This window comes from Ochlerotatus camptorhynchus, unplaced genomic scaffold, assembly GCF_037179485.1.
Source record: "Ochlerotatus camptorhynchus isolate MF236.1 unplaced genomic scaffold, CSIRO-AGI_Acam_v1.1 ptg000228l, whole genome shotgun sequence".
In the NCBI taxonomy this organism is placed as follows: domain Eukaryota; kingdom Metazoa; phylum Arthropoda; class Insecta; order Diptera; family Culicidae; genus Ochlerotatus; species Ochlerotatus camptorhynchus.
In genome coordinates, this window is record NW_027040718.1 from 723,739 (window position 1) to 743,565 (window position 19,827).

A 19,827-nucleotide genomic window follows, 5' to 3' on the forward strand; every position below is an offset into this window, starting at 1 on the left:
TGTCTCAAAATAAAGGGAAAAGAATTTTTTGAAAACCGTTTTTTGTTTTGTATTTATTAACTGTAGCAAACACGCCGTGGGATGATTGAAGCCGCAAGGAAAAAGGTTGAATAATTAAATAAATTTAACCATTAAATTTTAATATTTTCCCCTGAAGATGAAGAGTATTCTTCCTCTTCACCAACCCACTCATTATAGCGCATATTCAATCAAACTTGATGATGGTCAGTTATTGTCTGATGTATCTGTGATTTCCAGGGATAACGGTCGTTCGATTCTTTGCCGCAAGCAGGACGTCGTGATCTTCTACCAAAACGCCTGTGGAATGAAATCTGATGTTAAAGAGTACCACCTAGCTGTATCGGATCGTTGCTACGATGTAATTGTCATGTGCGAAACGTGGCTCGATTATCGAACGCTTTCCAGTCAAGTCTTCGGTCCGGACTACGAGGTATTTCGTTGCGATCGGAATCCTAACAACAGCCGTAAATCTACTGGTGGAGGTATCCTTGTAACTGTCCGTGGCGGGTTGGAGGCAAAGGCCATCGAGAACGATTCATGGAACTATGTGGAGCAGGTTTGGACAGCTAACAATCTGGGTGATCGCACACTATTTCTATGCGCTCTGTACATTCCACCTGGTCGAGTCCAGGACACTGTACTCATCGATACACTGTCGGTCAATTTTCACAATTATCGAAAGTGCCACTCCAGTTGATGAGATATTCATTTTGAGTGATTTCATTCTGCCAGGCGTTTCGTAGTGTCCATCTCATAGTGGATTCCTGTATCCAGATCCTGATAACTCTACATTTCACGCAGGAGCTATTAGCCTTCTCGACAACTACAGCGCAGCAACGCTTTCTCAAATTAACCATGTAGTTAACGAAAATAATCGTAGTTTGGACCTCTGCTTCGTGCTCCATTTAATTCCTCGGCTCCTTGTGCACTAACTAAGCTAGTCCCATATCACCCTCCTCTAATTTTCACTGTTGAGGACAAACTCGTACGTGATTTCGAAGATTATCCTGCTGCGGTTTCTTATGACTTCCGTAAAGCTGACCATCATGGGCATAGCATGGGAGAGCATGCTTGATCCAGATGACGTTGAGCAGTGCTGTAAATTCTCAAAATCATTTGAACATTTTTGATGAAAATGAGAAAATCAGCTATCCGCTATCAAAGGGGACCTCCTTCGAATGGATGATATCAGTTGCTTAGTCATTTGACGAAGGCATGGATCATTCCCTTAGCTCAGTTGGTAAAGGCACAGCTACAAAGCAAGACCATGCTGGAGGTGGCTGGGTTCGATTCCCTGTCCGGTCTAGGCATTTTTCGGGTTGGAAAATTTCTCGACTTCCCTTGGCATAGAGTATGATTGTACTTGCCACACAATTATACCAATGCAAAAATGGTACAGGCGTCAAAAGCTCTCAATTAATAACTGTGGAAGAACACTAAGTTGAGAGCACGAAATAAGCTAATATGCTATACGCAATGAGCTTGAAATCCGATCAAGAAGAAGAAGATGGATCATTCTCATTTGAGAAACGCTTGATATCATTCAATTGAGTGTAACCTACACATAAACCGAGCACGGGTCGACATTCCGGCGAAAAATCTAAACCAACCCAACGCCTACCTGACTTCTACTAAACTCCTACCCGATGTTGACCCGACATTGACCCGACATAAACCCAAAATTTACCCGACATGGGGCGACATACTCCACTGTCGTATATCAAATGACAGTGAGTGACTCAATTGCCAGTGACGATGAAGTTCGAATGACAAAGGGGCTCTTCAAATGATGGGCATGTGAGAATACGTTTTCACAAAATCGATTGAATGGTTGTACTGGTTCATCTTCAAAATGAACATGAAATGAAAATTAACAGCACTGACGTTGAGGCTGCAGCGTAAATCTTTTCACTTGTCTTGGCATATTTCATTGACAGACACGTCCCGAAAAGAACTCACCACAAAGTATCTCACTCTCCGTGGCAGACGAGAGAGCTACGTAGGTTGAAGTCAATACGCCTTTTAAATGCACCACCAATGTAGAGTGCGCCACGCGAGTTCGAGAAGAAACGTCAACCAAACCGTTTGTTTACATCAGAATAAGTATTTTCCCCAACGCAAATAACAGCATTTTTCATTCAAAATCTTGCCAATTTCCATCGGTAATAGTCTTATTGTACGATTTTCCACAAATCTGAACTGATTTGCACCTTAACTATTCACACACAAGAAATCCGGAAGATCATAACCACTAAGGCACTTTTCTAACTTTCCATTTTTTTCAACAAAAATATTCCTGAACACCAGCAGGATCTTTTCAAAAACGTTACAGAATTAAATGTTTCAACTGTAGATTAAGTTTTGCAGCATCTCAGATGAATCAATTTATCAGGAAAAGTAAAAAAGTGTTCCGCTTCCTATGTCTCAAGGCAAAAATGTATGCTCACAACACTCTTTTTGACGTTCTCCTATTCACCACCAGAGGTTGAATCGATCGTTTAGTTTCTATTAAAAAGGCTGCAGCATTGAGAGGATTTACGAAGTGTCACGCTTCCTCTTAAACTACATTATGTGAAGCTGAATCACATGTACCAGCGAGTCAGTCGTGAATGCTTTTCAAGTTTCCAACGAGGTATCCAGCGCAAACTTAAGCTACGCCCAAAATTCTTCTGGAACTACGTGAACGAGCAACGCAGGGAGTCCGGCCTCCCATCGTCTATGGAATTCAACGGAGAAGTTGCTGCCACCGCTCAGAAGTGCCGTTTCGAAGCTATTCGATCTAGTGATTATGGAACCGTTGTATATACGATATTATATACGATAACCGAGAGCATGTCGGATCGGGCTCAAACGGACGTTATTTATTCAGACCTATCCGCAGCATTCGACAAGTTGATTGCGATTGCTAAACTCGGCAGGCTTGGTGTATGCGGTAATCTTCTGAGTTGGTTTCGATCGTTTTTTACCGGTCACCAACTAAAGGTTGCCATAGGAGATTGCACCACCGGCTAGCTCCTTCGCCACATCAGGTATACCTCAGGGAAGTCACCTGGGACCCTTGATTTTTATACTGTACTTCAACGACGTGCATCTGTTCATCGAAGCACATTGTCAATAAGCCTATATAGTCTCAATAAGCCACTATAGGAAAACATTGCACTAACGAACCTTCATTATTGGTGCATTTACCCCATTTGCCCTTGAAAAACTACTATTCATATTTATATTCACTGAACACATCTGTTAACATCTTTGAATTCTAAAACGTCGGAAAGCCAGAGTGTCATTCATGACAGCAGGCAATCGCAAACATTTTTTATTTGAACACCGTACCTAACATACGATTTATAATATCACAATACAGTGCAAAACTCGTTTTCCAATTTGCAAATAATGAAGTGAAAATTATCTGCCAATTTACATGTTTATTATTCGTAATACAAAGCCTTCTATTCATATTGCTATAATGCTATAGCCTAATGTCATATAGCAAAAAAATTGGAAAGTAGAAACCTGCCATTACCATGTCAATTCTGCCACTAAATTTATTGTAGTCGTGCCATTCTCCACAGAATTATCATGTAAATTCTCTAGGAACTCTTTTGAACATTTTTCGCGTTGTAAATGTTCTCGACATCCCCGAGCATAGAGTATCATTGTGCTTGCCACTTTTTAAGCGAGTGAGGGCCCAGCATTAACTTATGTATCTTAAGTAAACGTCTGTTTCAAAATAGGATTTGTCCTTAATCTCCTAATCAGTGTTTGAAATATTACAAAAAGTTGATTATCGCATGAAATGTTTTCGCTTCGGAACTTTGATGTCATGGCTAAACTGTGACCATTGACACCACCTACCTCCATGAAAGTAAGCAGCTATAATGTGAAGCTGGCGATCCTCCACGGAAACAGAGACAGCTGCAGCTTCAATAACCTTGGTAGTTATGTTCAGGCTGTGTTCTATTTGGGGGATTTTCACTTAATTTTTTCTCGAAAAGGTGTTAGTCAAAATTTTGTCCGTGTCTGTCAGAAACAAGACTGAATAGCAGGTTTATTTGAACAATTTAATAAATTTCACCAATTGGAATACAGCCTGAGTTGGCTGAACTTGACACCTTCACTACTACACTGTACCAAACCACCGTCCTCAGTTCGAATGAAACCTAAGACCATTCAAATCGAAACATCGAAATCGCCTTTTCGAATGATAGCTGCAACCGGATGACGGTTATTTTGAAATCGGATGATTTTCCTTTCGAATGCAGGATGAACAATGTTATGCAAAGGGATAGGGCCTTCACTTGGAATGTGTAATGCTCTCTGCAGAATGATAGTCATCTTAAATTGAAATTAATTTGGTATTGGCTCAGCTCCTTAACGCAAATCATTCAAAACGATGTTGTAAATAATTCGATCGAACGTCATTTGTTGCTCTGAGCAGACAAACGAGGTGGAAGCATAGCCATCGCCAAAAGAGGTGGTACGAGCATTTGTAAACGTTTTTTTTTTCATCGCATTTCAAGCTTATTGCATATCGCATATCAGCTTATTCCGTGCTCTCAACTTAGTGTTCTACTAGATGCACTTCCACAGTTATTAATTGAGAGCTTTCGATGCTTTTACCATTTTTGCATTGGTATAATTGTGTGGCGAGTCCAATCATACTGCTATGTCCAGGGAAGTCGAGAAATTTTCCAACCCGAAAAATTCCTAGACCGGCCCGGGATTCGAACACAGTCACCTCCAGCATGGTCTTGCTTTGTAGCTGCGACTTTACCGACTGAGCTAAGGGAACGTGGAAACTGTATAGTGTCTATTTCGTGGGGGAGGAAATTTCCTCTACCAACAATAAAGGATTTTTTGTATCCATTAAGAAAGGCTGTTCATGGCTATTCAATAAGGAAATGTAAACAATCTATATATTCCAAAGTATTTGCAAATCATCTTATCCTTACATTGTTGTCCTCTGACCCCTGTATGTTTTACAGTCAATTTTCAAATAACTATCACCCTTTATTTGGAGGACAGTCATATGGATGCTCGTCAGTTGATGACGAATTCAACCATAAGGAAATCATCCGAAATTCAACAGCATATTGTTAAAGGACTCGAGCAATACAATAATCAGTCGAAGTATTGCAGATGTTTTCGTTCAGTGTAGAACTCCTCCTCCTCCTCTGTCAGACTCACCTCTTGAGGCGAATGCAGCAAAAATGGGATGCAGACATGAGTTGTTAGGGCGCAGCCAAGTTTCTGTGACGACTGCTACGTCTGTGTTGCGCTGTTGCAATAAGTCGAAAAACTCGGAGTATTTGTTGTGTATGGATCTGCCATTCCAGTTGACCAAATTTAGTGTGGCTAAATTAGACATTATAAACGTACTTGATCATTAGCTCCGATAGGGCCAGAAATTGATGCTGCTTCGTGCGACAGCCTTCCGGACGCTTGAACAAATCCGTTACCAAGCACGTGAACAAATCCAAATTTTGTATTTTACCTGTCTGCGTGCTCGTGCCGTGTATAACTTGGGAATAGGTAAAACATCTAGCGGCGTTGAGTTGTTGCCGCGAGGTTTGTGTACAGGTGTCAACGGTTGTGGGCGGTTTGATTTTTTGGAAGACTTTTGGCGAATTGATATAGTCCTTGCGGCTAGGGCCTTGAAAGTTGGCTGTATGGTTATCGCTACAGTTAGCACACCGGATTTGGCTTCGTATATTTTGAGCTTTCTTAAGGTTGGCTTTTGCTGAGAGATTACTGTAACAGCTGGATGTGATGTGTTTTTCCCCATATTTCACACACAGCGGGGTAACACAGCAGTTCCGCATCGAATGTCCAAATCCCTGACAACAGTAACATTGTACAGCATCTGTAACTCTCCTGTAGAAAAATCTCCATTTCAATCACATTAAAGAGATCTTTGATATGATGCAGCTCCTGTTGTAAAAGTAGTAAAATTATGTTTATTTCTGTTGATTATGATAGTACATTGGTTTAACATTTTAATTGATAAGCCTACCTGGCTCTTCATCTTTGTTTAATTTGATATCTGCAGCTCCGGTAGTTTAACGAAAGAACGCTTTCTTCTGGTTCTATCTGCCTTTGTGAAAATATTTTTAGGTCTGATGGTTGGACACCTTTTGCCTCTACACGGTTCGAAAAAGTAGTGTAAATTTCTGTTCAATATGATGCACATAAATGGAGCGTCACATATCATATACGTTTACATTATATATCACGTACAATTCCGACACATTTCATGCAATGTAGCAAATATTGTATACAAAAGCCCATCTTTGTAAACAACATTGGTTGCAAGTTGCTCGGTTGCGTGAAATGAAATACAAGTCTACGTGATTGAATATTTACATCACAATTAAAATTCAGAATTTTTATCTGTGTAGCTCATCCTTTAAGCTGGGTTTAGACAGTACAAGTCAATTGATCAAGTCAGTCGAATTCAACTGACATGAACGCGAATTGAACGTGTAAACCACGCTGACTTGATCAACTCACTTGAATTGAAAAAAGGTTGAACCAGGCTCAACTTTTCAAGCCAATTGAATTGATGAGTTGATCAAATGACTTGCCTACACTGAACCAAATCACTCTCCATCAATAGAATGAAACATCATTCAGTTGCATCTAATTTCAATTTTTCTGAAAACCGTATGACAAAATCAGCCGGATGATTTTCTATTAGGAAACGTGTGACACTCGTTTGCTTGATGAATGAATATTGACATGTTTTTTGTTTGCATTTCGTTAGCAATACATTTTTTAGATATAATGAAAAACATTCAGTATGGAAACGAATGAAATATCTTTGGAGATAGTCCCATAACTAAAATCATTTGATTTCAATTATAAAATATTTCGTCTTGGTGTCTTTGGTGCACTTATTCCTTCCGAAAACACCAAAGCTATTTGACGAAAACGTGCATTTTTATCACACTTTTTAGATTATTTAAGCAATCCAGTTTCAGTTGCAATCAGCAATATAACAGGAAAAAAATGGTAACACACGTTATGTGAAAGCTTGAGTGCACAGTTCTTATATGTTTTCAAAGGTCTTAAGGTAATTGAAATGCTAGATGTTAGTATACGTATAAATTTGCTAACCCACATGTATTTAATTTCCGCATTCGAAACGGTCAGCGCTACTGGAACATCCAGAACGTTGTGGTCGACCAATTTTACAAACGAGGCCAGAAGATAAGTTTCCTTCTAGATACACAAGCACGATGACACTATTTAAGTTTTCCCATTCTTTCGCAGGCCCCATGGCAACTACGGATACTTTTCCCAAGAGCCAGAGCGATCGCTCCAACTGTAGTGACATCGTTGTCAACTACTGGGATTTCTTTGAAGCCAACATCAATCTGCTGTATAACAACATTTTTGCCCCTCAGTGTTCACTCGGCTGTCGACAAAAGCAGGCCACTCTCGATGTGTGCTACGCGATCGTCTGTTTTCTCGGCAGCAACCATTGTGTGGTCCTCCTCATTGTTCTTCATCAGCAGTTCTTTCGGTCGATGCGTCGTCGACTTTGGAAAGCAACCGTTTCGTGATGAGTGTGTGAGTGCTGACCACGTTTTGCGTCCATTGCTACAATGGACGCGCTCTGACCCTCGTTGGCGTACAACAATTTGCCATACAATGAAACCACTGGAAGCGGCTCCAGTTCTGATGGAGGAGGCTTTTTGGATAGCGGAAGATAAAGTGTTTATTGTGTTGTACCTTTTGACTATAGTTTTAAGATGTATTGTATAGTGACCAAGAATCCTCGGCTCTGTAAAGTTAATTCGGTTGAGCCTTATCAAATAAAATAAATAAATAAATAAACATTTTTGCCCCTCGGTTGGCTCTATCTCGCCGTCATCATTTGTCTCTCAAGGACCCAGCTCAATTTAAATCCCAACTTGTTAATAATATAATCATAAATAAATTGTAAAACATGACTTGATGTTTGCACCTGACTTTCATCCGAAATTCCGTCATATAATTTCATTTTATAATTAGTTGAAAATTATACAATTATCCTATGATTTATGACTACTTTGATTTTCACAAATCGATCTAAAATCATTCATTATATGGTCGTTTTCCAACAGATGATAAATCGAATGACGATCATCTCAAAATCATCTGATAATAGTTATAGGGCTTGAGTGAGGCAATAATCATTCGATGCCAGGATGATGTTTTGGTTCAGTGAAGTCTAAGCCCAGCTTTAGCTCGGATAGCTCGAACAGTGGTAGGCCAGAGAGGATGATGCGTCGATGTCGATCTTATAATACCGTATGCATGATAATGTTTGCAAATTAGGTTCCCGTTTCAGCTGTGCATACAATGCCTTGGTTTTCTTTGCATGCACGCAACCTATAGCTCATACCGTAGTAGGCTGTGTATAAAAGAAAATCGATTACTTAGTTTGACAGTTGCACCATGACGAAGTTGCAGCGTATTCGTGATTTGTCCCACGCGCAAATGTCGCAAAAAGACATTTCAATCGCCGTGGGAGTGTCCCGGTGGACCGTCAAAAGGGTTTTAGATCGAGAAAAGAAAGGACAACTATGGCCACAGGTCGTTCGAGGTCAGCTCGGGTTCCGAGGGTTATCGCTGCTATCAAAAGGAAGATTCGGGTGAATCCAGTGCGGAAAATGGCAAAGGAACACGGAATCAGTGACTTTACGGCACGGAAAATCGTAAAGGAAGATTGCGGGGCGAAGTCGAGGGCACGGAAAAAAACTCACATGATTGCCAACCGCATCCGGGAGCTACGAGTCAAACGATGCAAGAAAATCTTGAACTTCCTTAAGCGAAGAAATCCGCTAATCCTGTTTACCGACGAGAGCATGTTTACCGTCGATCCCGTATCAAATTCCAGAACCGACCGGTATATTAGTTCTCTTCCGGTAAAAGACGTGGCCGACGAGCACAAGAACGTGTATCTGACCAAGCATCCTGCTAGCGTAATGGTGTTTGGATTGGTGGCTTCCGATGGCAAAAAAATGGATCCGGTGTTCATTCCAAAAGGCAACAAGGTCAACACGGAGGTCTACATCGGAATTTTAAGTAAGTATGTTCTTCCGTGGATCAAAGAACAGTACGGTCCGAAGCCAAATGTTGTATTTCAACAAGATGGGGCTCTGTGCCACACCTCGAACCGCACTCAGAAGTGGTTGCAGGAACATCTTCCGTTCTGGGCGAAGGATATGTGGCCGCCATCCAGCCCCGATCTTAATCCGCTGGATTACTCAATATGGCGTGTCATGAAGGCCAAGGCCTGTTCTAAACGCCACCCGAGTACAGCAAGTCACAGACAAACATTGACCCGTACTTGGAGAGAAATGGATCCAGACTACATTATTAGAACCTGCCGTGCATACCGAAAGCATGTGGAGGCCGTTATAACAGCATGTGGAAACTCGATCGATGATTAACATAGTTTAAGACTCTAAAAAACACCCCCCTTTGAATAAATAAAAAAAATCCAAAACGAAATTTTTGAGATTTTTTTTTATTTTTGACATTGCTCAATGGTGCAAACATTATCACGCATACGGTAAGGCCGTCCACGAAACAGTTGCGATCAACTGACTTTTTTGTTTACCAAGAAATTTTGACAGATCACAGTAGAACTGGCAGTTCGACAGTGAGCATGCATAAGGTTGTAAACGCGATGATCGATTCTCTTCGTCGATTTTCTCTTTTGTTTATAAATCGCTAGGCTTAACGTTTCTCAGTGCGTTTGCTGTTGCTTTTGATAGCCAATACAACCTGTTGCAACTCTGCATTGAACAAATGCTAGATAGAGCTGGAATTAGGGCGTAACAGCTTTTGTAAACAATGACTTCTTTCGATGATTTCTTGAAAGCCATGGCTCTCCCTGGCAAATCGACATTACCATCGAGTAAAGGAAGACTTCTCCTACCCGATGGATATGGTGGGTTGTGTAGGCGTGCCTTGCATTCCGAGAAATCAACGAGAGAAGTCATTGTTTACAAAGGTTGCACTTGTTGACTTGTTGACTGAGTCCATCGCTACGGAATCAGTGTTTGAATACTGATTGACCAGGGGGAGGATTCGTTTAGCACACATGACTTGTTTACTTTCGCAAACATCAGTGTTTGAGGTTACTGACGACTGGGACTTAACATAAACACGACGAATGATTCTGTTGGATCCCCACCCAGCACATGTGTATGTGCATTAGATAGCTTTATATTGGAACAATCCACTTTCAATAAATGGAACAAAATCTACGAAATTAACGAATAATTTGTCACACCTTCTCACCAATAATCAATACGAAACTAACGATTTTAAATTTGCTCACTACTTGACTATAGACCAATACACGGAAAAACGAGTTTATGCATTGATGAATATTTTTTAACCACTTTTGGGAGCTTGTTCGAGCTGTCATAGAGTGGTTGAAATTTATAGCAAAAAAGTGTATACAATTTAGACATTTCCAGAGAAAACCATTTTGCAACATAAGTGTCTAAATTATATTCACTAGTGGCTGAAAAAAAACTTGGCAACAATTATTTTCCGAAACCGCAGCGGCCATCATTCATCAACTGTTCGCAGGTAGATAGATTGTTTATAGTATTATTATAATATACATACCTACAATTTAAAAATAACTTATAATTTTGTTTTCATTTCCAGAGTGCGGTGAGAACTCCAAGAAAAAGTCATCATCGTCGAGTGAGAATCAGGAAGTGCGGCTTCCTTCGCAATCAAGTGCCGGAACGAAAATAAAGGGATCAGGCCAAAGAGATGGCCGATGATAATAGTAAGTATATCTAACACGGTACATTGTTTTGTTATTTTAAAACTTTTGATTCCCATTACAGAGGGCTTCAAACGGCAGCACAACGATCCGGATCGAGTTCGCCGGGCAACGGAACGGGAAGGTCGACGAAAGGATCGCGAAAAGAAAGAAACATCCGATTCCGGATTGTGCGAAGGTTTCCGTGATCGGACTACACTGCTTTGTAAACAACACCACCACACCAGAGTATCCTCCTGACAATTGGCGACATGAACAGCCTCGCGAATCACATGATGGATTATGTGTTGAAACCAAGGGGACCAGCCGGCAGCAGAAGTACGGAGTATTCCCCGGTCCCCGTGTACAAGGTCACTAAGGCGGTGGACCAAACAGCAACACGAACCAGAATCAAGAAATAAACGTTACTTTTTATCGGATTTTATTCGATTGTTATTTACAATAATATATGTTTCAAATAAACGAAATCAGCCATTTAAATTCCTTCCAGTGTATACAATTTAACCACTTTTGAGAAAAACGTCTTTATTCATTAATGATTAAAATTTAATCACTTTCGAGAAAAACGTGTTTATTCATCCGATGAGTAAACAGCGTTTATTCATTTTATGAATATGTGCGGGTTTTCTCGAAACTGGTTAAAGTTTAAACATTAATGCATACTTTTTTCTTAGCGTGTAGGCCCCAAGCAAATCGATTAACAAACCCATTCTATTCGAAATTCCAGTACTACACTATGTTTGTTTTGATTCGCTATGAAAGTTTGACAGATAAAATGAGGGATTCGTGGATTTTCCTATGTTTCGAGGGGTGCATCGATTAGCTTGGGACCGAAGATAGTACCAGAGCTGAGCCAAAAGGTTGAGCTCGTTTCTCCGGGACCTTCTGGTCTTAGAGTTACCACTATGTTCTCACTACGTGTGAACTCGCTGGTTTGACAGTTCTAACTGTGTTGAATATTATTTTACATTAATTACTACTTGGCTCTGCTGAGTTCTTTTTAAGACATTTGAGCCTGCAAAATAAACGAATTGAAAAAAAAACAAATTTGTTTGGTTTTTGAACTTACTAAACAAATCCAATATTATTATTTTTAATAGTATTAAGTTCTCTTAAAGATACAGGAATAGTTTGCTGATGGCTTATTTCCACTGTGCAAAGGATTTGTTCAGTTTCTAAAAACATATGTATGGGATTCTAAGATTAGTTTTAGAAATTGGCCATTTAACATTGAATCCAAATAATCGAAGAATCAATTAATTGTCTCCTGGAATACAGTATGGAAAAAATCACGGGTTTTAAGATATTGTATCAATTGTACATTTGTGAAGTTGATCCCGAGTTTTGAAAATAGTTTAAGATTCCGGGTATTGAAAAGTGGGCTTCCGAAAAACGACCTAGTCGTTAAATCCACAAACAATTTATAATATACAAAATATAATTATTCTGTAGCTTGATCTGATTACGATTTACTAATAAAAATGATTTCCATTGATATATTGATTGCATCTAGCCAACATTGAATCACTTACTCTATTGTGACATGTTGTGAAGAAATATTGCAATTTATCGTAATTACAAAAATTAAGCACAACAAGCACATCCTTGTTTTCCTTAGGAACATATTTTTAAAGAGTACTTACGTTTACGTCCAGCATCCAGTGGAATCATCGGAGTAGTCGTCATCTTGAACAGCCACTGCTCTATGTCAAACTCCAATATAAATGCACCTCTTGACTAATGTGCAGAGTACAACCTGTCGTTTACCTAAGCAATCATTGTCAAGGAGTTCCTGTGGGAAGGCAAAAATTAAAAATATAAATAGTTAATATACAGTAGCAACTACTTGACACGGCGATTATTAATCATAGTGACGTAAATAATCCACTGCAGGAAACGACGCCTCTTAAACGGTACTTCAGGAAACTGATGTGTATAAACAAAAGTACCGACCGAGACAATTTAGCTCCTCTAACACTGCGCTGGTTTGTTTAAGCAGATCAGAATCTTACTTTTAATGTTGTTTTTTTTTTTGTGCTAACGTAAGAACTACACGACGCTCACAAAACACGACGCGAGACAAGACACAACTATTATCGTTCTTACAACGTTAAAACAGATTAAAAATTACTTTTCAGTCGAGTGTCTCTTCAGTAACATCTCTTCTTTTTTGGAGGCCTGTTGTATTCAGTCGGACATTATCCTGTACAAGGGCAGCATCATGACCAAAACCGGTCGGCAGAAAGGTAATTTTCAATCTGTTTAAACGTTGTAAGAACGATACGGGTTGTGTCTTGTCTCGCGTCTTGCATTTTGTGAGTGTCTGAATCTTAATAAAAAATAATTCTAGTTACGTTAGATGATGCAATTACAACGTTATAAAATATCCTTCAAATCAAGTGTCATCCTCACGAATCAATCATACTCCATTCTTGCTACGCTTACGATAGCTTAAGATTTATTATGTAAATTATTACACTTCAGTTCATCACTGTTAGAAGAAAAAGTCGGATGCATAATGTTCACAATTGTATTTCTACTGGTAATAGTAATTCAATAAACAGTTTTCGCGACAGAAAACTCATTTCTCAAAACTCTTGAAGTTGAGTACAAAGGCAAAATTGAGATCAAAACTAAATGCAATGAATGACTGCAGGCAAACTAGATTTTTTTCACAAATAGACAAAAATTCGACGTTCTCTCAATGTTACACCCCGCGAAGAAGACATATGTACATTTGCTTTAAAACGACAAATGCTACGAATTTAAATACTTCAAATTAGGCCAATGAATCCGTATTACCGATGTTTGTTTAACAATATTTAAATCAAAGATTGAAAACAAATCGTCTTTCGAGTTGAAATCAGCAAGCTCTCGTGACTGACAGTAAACTAATAATAAGTCAATTGCCTTGAAATGCAAATGCAATCAACTGATACAAATCAAACATAAACACGAGATGCCCGTGTTGGTGCTCCAATTCCCGCTCGGCAGATGAATGGGGGGTGAATGTTACTTAACAAATTTGCGATGTTTGATTAAATAGCACAGATTATGTGGGGCTGAGAAATGTTTGTTCTGTTCGACAATATTTAGATGATGCGAACCAATCGTTTGTGCTGATTTAATTATAAGAGTTTGAAAATTATTGCAAATCAAAGCCACTTTCCCAAAGGTATACGTAAAAACCCTTGTCCGGATGGCACGTGCACGTAGACAAATTAAGGGGGTTGGTAAGTATCTACGGTTCATATGAATAACAAAATTTCTATATGGATTATCTACACAGAAGTACGAAGGGGCCTAAAACCACTAAAAAACTGTCTACGTAGTTTATAGTCATAAACTGCATTAAGCTACAGTGAGACTCCAAAATTACCACACAATTTATCTTCTTCCAGAGTAACTGTTCAAAGGTGCCCAAGAAGTTCAAGGTCAGCATCATGAACATCGTTTCTCGAACTTGTGGAATCGTTTGATACTTGGAAATTCAAACGAAATATGATATAATCGAAAATCTTAAAATGTTAAAGTTCTATGTTAATAAACTGCTAGTAGTTAGACATATGTACCGTACCGGATTAAAATGCGTGCAGCTGTAGGTGTTCGTTTTTTGGTCCTGCACGGTATTACATATTTCATTTGGTCGATATATATATATATATATATATATATATATATATATATATATATATATATATAATTTCGTTATTAGTTACATCGCGATTTTCAAGCGAATTTTAAACTATCGCAAGTAACAATTAAACAGCCTTTTGGCTGTCACTCTGTTTTATTGTGGTTTTATAACAGCAATAAGCAATCTTTTTAGTTTGAATATAGCATTTAAAAGTGCAAAACATTCTTGATTAGTAACTCAGCTTTATGCTGTATTAAAAACGTTTTAAAGCCTAACGAGAATATCAGGAAGTTTCTGGTTTAAAAAATGATTTTAATGCAGCACTGTATCCCTTTAGAAAACTGTTCAGTAAATCAATTGGGATTTGTTTTATTGATGCAACGGCAAAATACTTCATAAAGGTGTTTTATCATTATAAAAGCAATTATGAAACCGTTCGGTTCAAATGGGATCAAAAAGCATATATCAGGGCTGGTAGCGAGTCACTTTTTAGTGACTTGGTCACTTTTTTCAAGTCAGTCACTAAAAAGTCTCTTTTTTAAGGCCAAGCCACTAATGTCACTTTTTCTTGTAATAAGTTACTATTTTCAACTTTTTTAGCGTGAATTTAAGATTGATTATTATTTGCATTCTGATGTTTAATCGTCTTTCTCTATATACAGGATGTTTACACATTTTTCTGGATAAAATTACCTAAGTTTTCCAAGTAAGTAAGTCAAAGATTTAAAAATATTCAATGTCGTGAAGTTTCGTATTCCATGTACAAGTTCAAGATATTAAAAAAATTAAAAATAGTTTAATGATATTCAGCGAAGTTTCGAATACTTCGAGGACGATCAGATAGCTTCAGAATAATCCCATTAGCTTAAGCAAATTTGCAGCGACTTACAAGGAGTTCATTGGAATTAAAAGGTATTCCAAGAATTCTATGATTGATCCGAAAACGTCAAAAGCGTCAGGGAATTATGAATATATATATATCAGAAAGTTTGCTGGATTATTAAACAAATTTAGAGAACTTCAGGTAAGCATAGATAAGTTCAAGGAAAATTCGCGAGTATTAATAATGGTTATAATACTTAAGAAAAAGTTTCGAAACTTCAAGGCAAATTAATTAATGTCAGTAAAGTTGCGGGTTCTTAAAAACTACTGATAAATTCAGGGCAGTCTAGAGAACTTAAAATAAATTCAGTAATCGTTTAGGCACCAGAAGCCCCGTAACGTGGGTAGATCACCTTTTTGTGGTACGTTACGGGATGTAAGATCTACCACCGATTCCTAGTCCTGACTACTTCAAACTAAGGGAACAGGATTTTTCAGTAATCCAAAGAACACATCTTAGTCCTTGTTACTTTGTATGCCTTGTTGATAGTGACAAGACTCGGCTTTGTCTACCGAGGATGATCTTGAAAGAAGGAAAAAAATGAGTTAGTTGTCTTCATCTATGTGATTCCTAATCTTCTAATCGTTGTTCCCTAGTTTGAAGTGGTTAAGACTAGGGTACTGATGCATGGTCATTATCGGTGTCATACCTTAATTTTGCTGCTAAGGAATCCAATTTTGACTGACAAAGGGGCGCGCCTTTGGAGGGTGTTTCAACACTCCGAAGGGTATAAATAGCGGGACCTTTTAATTAGAGTTGGATCCTTGCGATAAATGCAAGAGTGGCAACTGTAAAAAAAATCGAATACTTCATCATTTCTCAATAGTGATGGAGTAATACTAAGGACACGGGATATACTACAATAGATCAATTTACTGGTCGCAGTAGTGTTAGGTCCCGAACAGAGGAAAAAATAGGCACCAGAAAAGAAGTTTTAAATTAGTGACGATAATTTAAGGGAAGTTTTATGAACTTCAGAAAAATCTTGAGAACCTCAGTGAAAATCAAAGAACCATATTGAATATTTCGGTTTTATTCCATAACAAATTGCGGGAGCACAAAAGTTTCAGAAATTCAGAAAAACTTCGAAAACTTCGCAGAAGAACAGTGGTCTTCAGAAACATTACTTCATAGAAATCTATGGAGCTTAAGATGAGATGCGCAAACTTCAGGAAATTTTATGAACACTAGCGAAATGCGGGAGCATTTGAAAAAAGTTTAGTAAGCTCCGAAAATTGGAGGAATTTCAGGGTGAGGTCAGTTCCACTAGTTTAGGAAATAAGTGGGGAATTTAAAGCAGTTCCCAGATTTCCAGATAACTTTCAGTTTATTTGATGTCTTCACATAAGTTCAGAAGTTCACTGATGCTTAAACATTTTTAGGATGATTTAATTAAATTCAGCGCAGTACAACAAAGAAAACTGCAAAAGCTTTAGAAAAGTTTTGAGAATTTCAGAAAATTACAAAGAACCTCAGAGCAGTTCCGTCAACATTGGAGAAGTCACATAGATTTTAAATAAGTTTAGAGAACTTCAGTGAATTGATAAACCTTTAAAGGAGATCCATGATCGTTAGAAAAATTGAGGAAACTTTAGGAAGTTCTATAAAGCTCAGAATTTGAGGAAACATATTGTGAACATCAGGCTAGTTTATCAAACTACAAAAGAACTTCAAGGCAGTTTCATTAATTTAGGAAAAAATTGAGGACTTTCAAGTGGTTCTGAAGACCTCAAAACAGTCCATTCCATATTCAACGGAGATTTCTTCAAAATCTCGATGTAGCTATCTTCAGACTTGAATTTTCTTTTAGTTTTCCTCGGAATTACCTGGAAATTCTCCACAACTAGAAATCCTTTGGAAAGATTCTCCGAGTATTCATTGAATTCATTTCAGATTTCCATTTCAATATCACTCCTTCCTTTGGAATTCTACTCACATTGAAAGTCTCCTAACAATTGGGTTCTTTAAGGGTATTGAGGTAAATGCATATTCGTAATCTGCATTAAAAATGGAACCCAAACCCAAAATGTCATCAAAGTACACTGGAACTATTTTAAATAAGAACGATTACATTTTCAAAAATCACCTTATTAGTGCCCCTCGGTGTCACTTTGTATGGGAGCGAGCCGTCAGTTTGTCAGTTTAGTGTCAAACAGTGAAGTTATTATTTTGCTTTAAATCTTGATTTAAAAATCGAGATGAAAGTTTGTGGGTTCGAAAAAAATATCGCTGTGCTCAGAAAACGGAGCTCTTTCAGATGATCTATAAAAATCGATATATTTTTCAAAATTAAAGAAACCAATTCATTGGCATTTCTCCTCAGAAATTCCTTAGTTTTCTTCTCGTAATTTGTTTGGAAAACTCTCCTGAATTCATTTTCCGAATTCTGTTGAAGATGTTCTGGAGTTATTATCACATTTAATTGTAATCATCCTTTTAGTATTTTCAAAAAAAAAAATCCAAGGACTTGTACTCCGTATTAATTTTTTCCCACAAACTTTATGAAATTATCCTCAGAATGCCCTTGGAATTTTTCGATGAAGTTCACAAGAAATGCGCTCCCATTTTTCATTAAAATTTACTTTTAACTCAATTAAGGGTTTCTTTTAATTCTACTCATGTAACCCGCCAGCCTGTCGAGCTTCCCCTTTTTGATAATTGGATGGCTTATGCGCCACTCCAAAAGGAGACAATCCAACAAGTTAATGCGTTGCCCGGATATGAGACCTTCCTTAGGGGAGGATCAATTTTCCCGAAAAGGGGAAGGAAGCTGACTGGCCGACTTAAATAAGTCCACTGTACTTCACGTGACCCGTGTGGATGCCACTAATCTTCAAAAAACGTACACGAGGTTATCAATAGAAACGACCGAGTACCAGAAGCTCTTTGGCGGGGTTTTTCATCACCGGCCCAGCCTCAAAATCCCAAAAAGTTCTGACCCGTTTCCGAATAGAGAGCAGTCAAATGGTCAGTAACGGGCTGACCTCCCAGTAACATCAAATTCCAAAAGAAACTAATATCGAACACGGAGCAACATGAAAACCTTAACAGAAATTAACCAAATAACATTCAAAATATACAACGGATTACATTCAGTGTATAGATACGAAAAACGGTTTATTGGGAAACATTTGTATAGTTCTACAAAATATAAAGCTCCACTCTCATTTCAACGCAATTATAGCACAAAGCGTTTTATTGTTGCTTTACTTCCCTACATTCGTATTGTATTTCTAGGCCTAGATTTTTGTTGTTCCTTTCCCTTTACTTTTTCCCATTCTATCTCCTAGCGCGTGTTTAATATCCTTCTTCCCATGTGCGTGTTCACTGTGTGCAGGTTCTTCTGTTGGTACTCACTTTGTCGGTGGATTTACATTCCGACATTCATTCCAATCTAGTCCCGTTTATTAATGGACATACGGGCTAGCACGGTGTCTACTCAATCCAAGGAATCAAATTCCCTGAGTTTTCCAGGTTTTTCCAGTTCAGATGAATCAAATTCCAGGTGCATACAAATTATACACCTTATTTATTTTTCTATTTATCCATCTGGAATCCCTTTTATGTACTTATTGATTTATGTTATTTTCGATTGTTCAAACTTGGGCTTTGGTAATTGTAAGTCGGCTCAGCAAAAAAGTTATTGAATATTACAGCAGAACAGATGCACATAGGTTGTTTAATATTAATTTGTACAATTTATGTTTAGTAAATGCACCAATAGTGGAGGTACGTTAGTGCAATGTACTTCTACAGCGGCTTAGGGAGACTCTATAAGCCACCATAGGAACACATTGCACTAAAGTACCTTCACTATTGGTGCATTTATCCTACACATAATTTGCGAAAAGAAATTATATCCATGGGTGTAATATTGTATTTGGTTTTTGCAATCACATTAGTTATTCATACAGTAGCATGCATTACGTCAATCAATATTATTTTCTTAATTCAAGAATATAAATACAAGTAAGAAACATGTCTATACTATTCGATAAAACGATATATCAAAATTTGATAACAAAATGCTTTCAAAAACAAAATATAATTTTAATAATATGTTTGAGTCCAACTCTGTTTGGAAGATCAAGACAGAATAAATCATGGTTTCACATGTCTACAATCTCTTAAGGTCCGTTTAGACTATCCTATTTCTTGGTCTGATTTTGACCGCCGCCATAATGAAAAATCAGCTCAAATTTACTTTCGACACACTTTGTCGAACAGGGGGTGTTTGCTGGTGTTCACACTGCTTGCACATGTCGAAAGAACTGTCAATTTAGATTTCAAAACAAAACTGTATCAGGAATCAAAAGTAAATACTTCCATCATGAATTAACGGAAAATTGCTCTAGTTTCGGCAGACGTATTTGCTTTTATTATTTTAAATAAATGAGAAGGAGAAGGTGAACTTTGTGGAGTAGGAAATGGTTGCTCAGGAGGAACACCGGCAGGGATCTGGCTCATCTTGTCCTTCAAGATGTAGTA

At 38.1% G+C, this 19,827-nt stretch overlaps 1 protein-coding gene across 1 annotated transcript in view; it reads right to left on the reverse strand.

Annotated features, from left to right (window-relative positions):
* Positions 1–19,827, reverse strand: part of LOC135703990 (scavenger receptor class B member 1) — a 70,383-nt gene that overhangs the window by 43,639 nt on the left and 6,917 nt on the right. The window contains exon 2 of the mRNA XM_065225348.1: positions 12,463–12,611. Coding sequence (XP_065081420.1) covers positions 12,463–12,505 — 43 coding nt within the window. The 5' untranslated portion in view covers positions 12,506–12,611. The remainder of the gene's footprint in view (positions 1–12,462; positions 12,612–19,827) is intronic.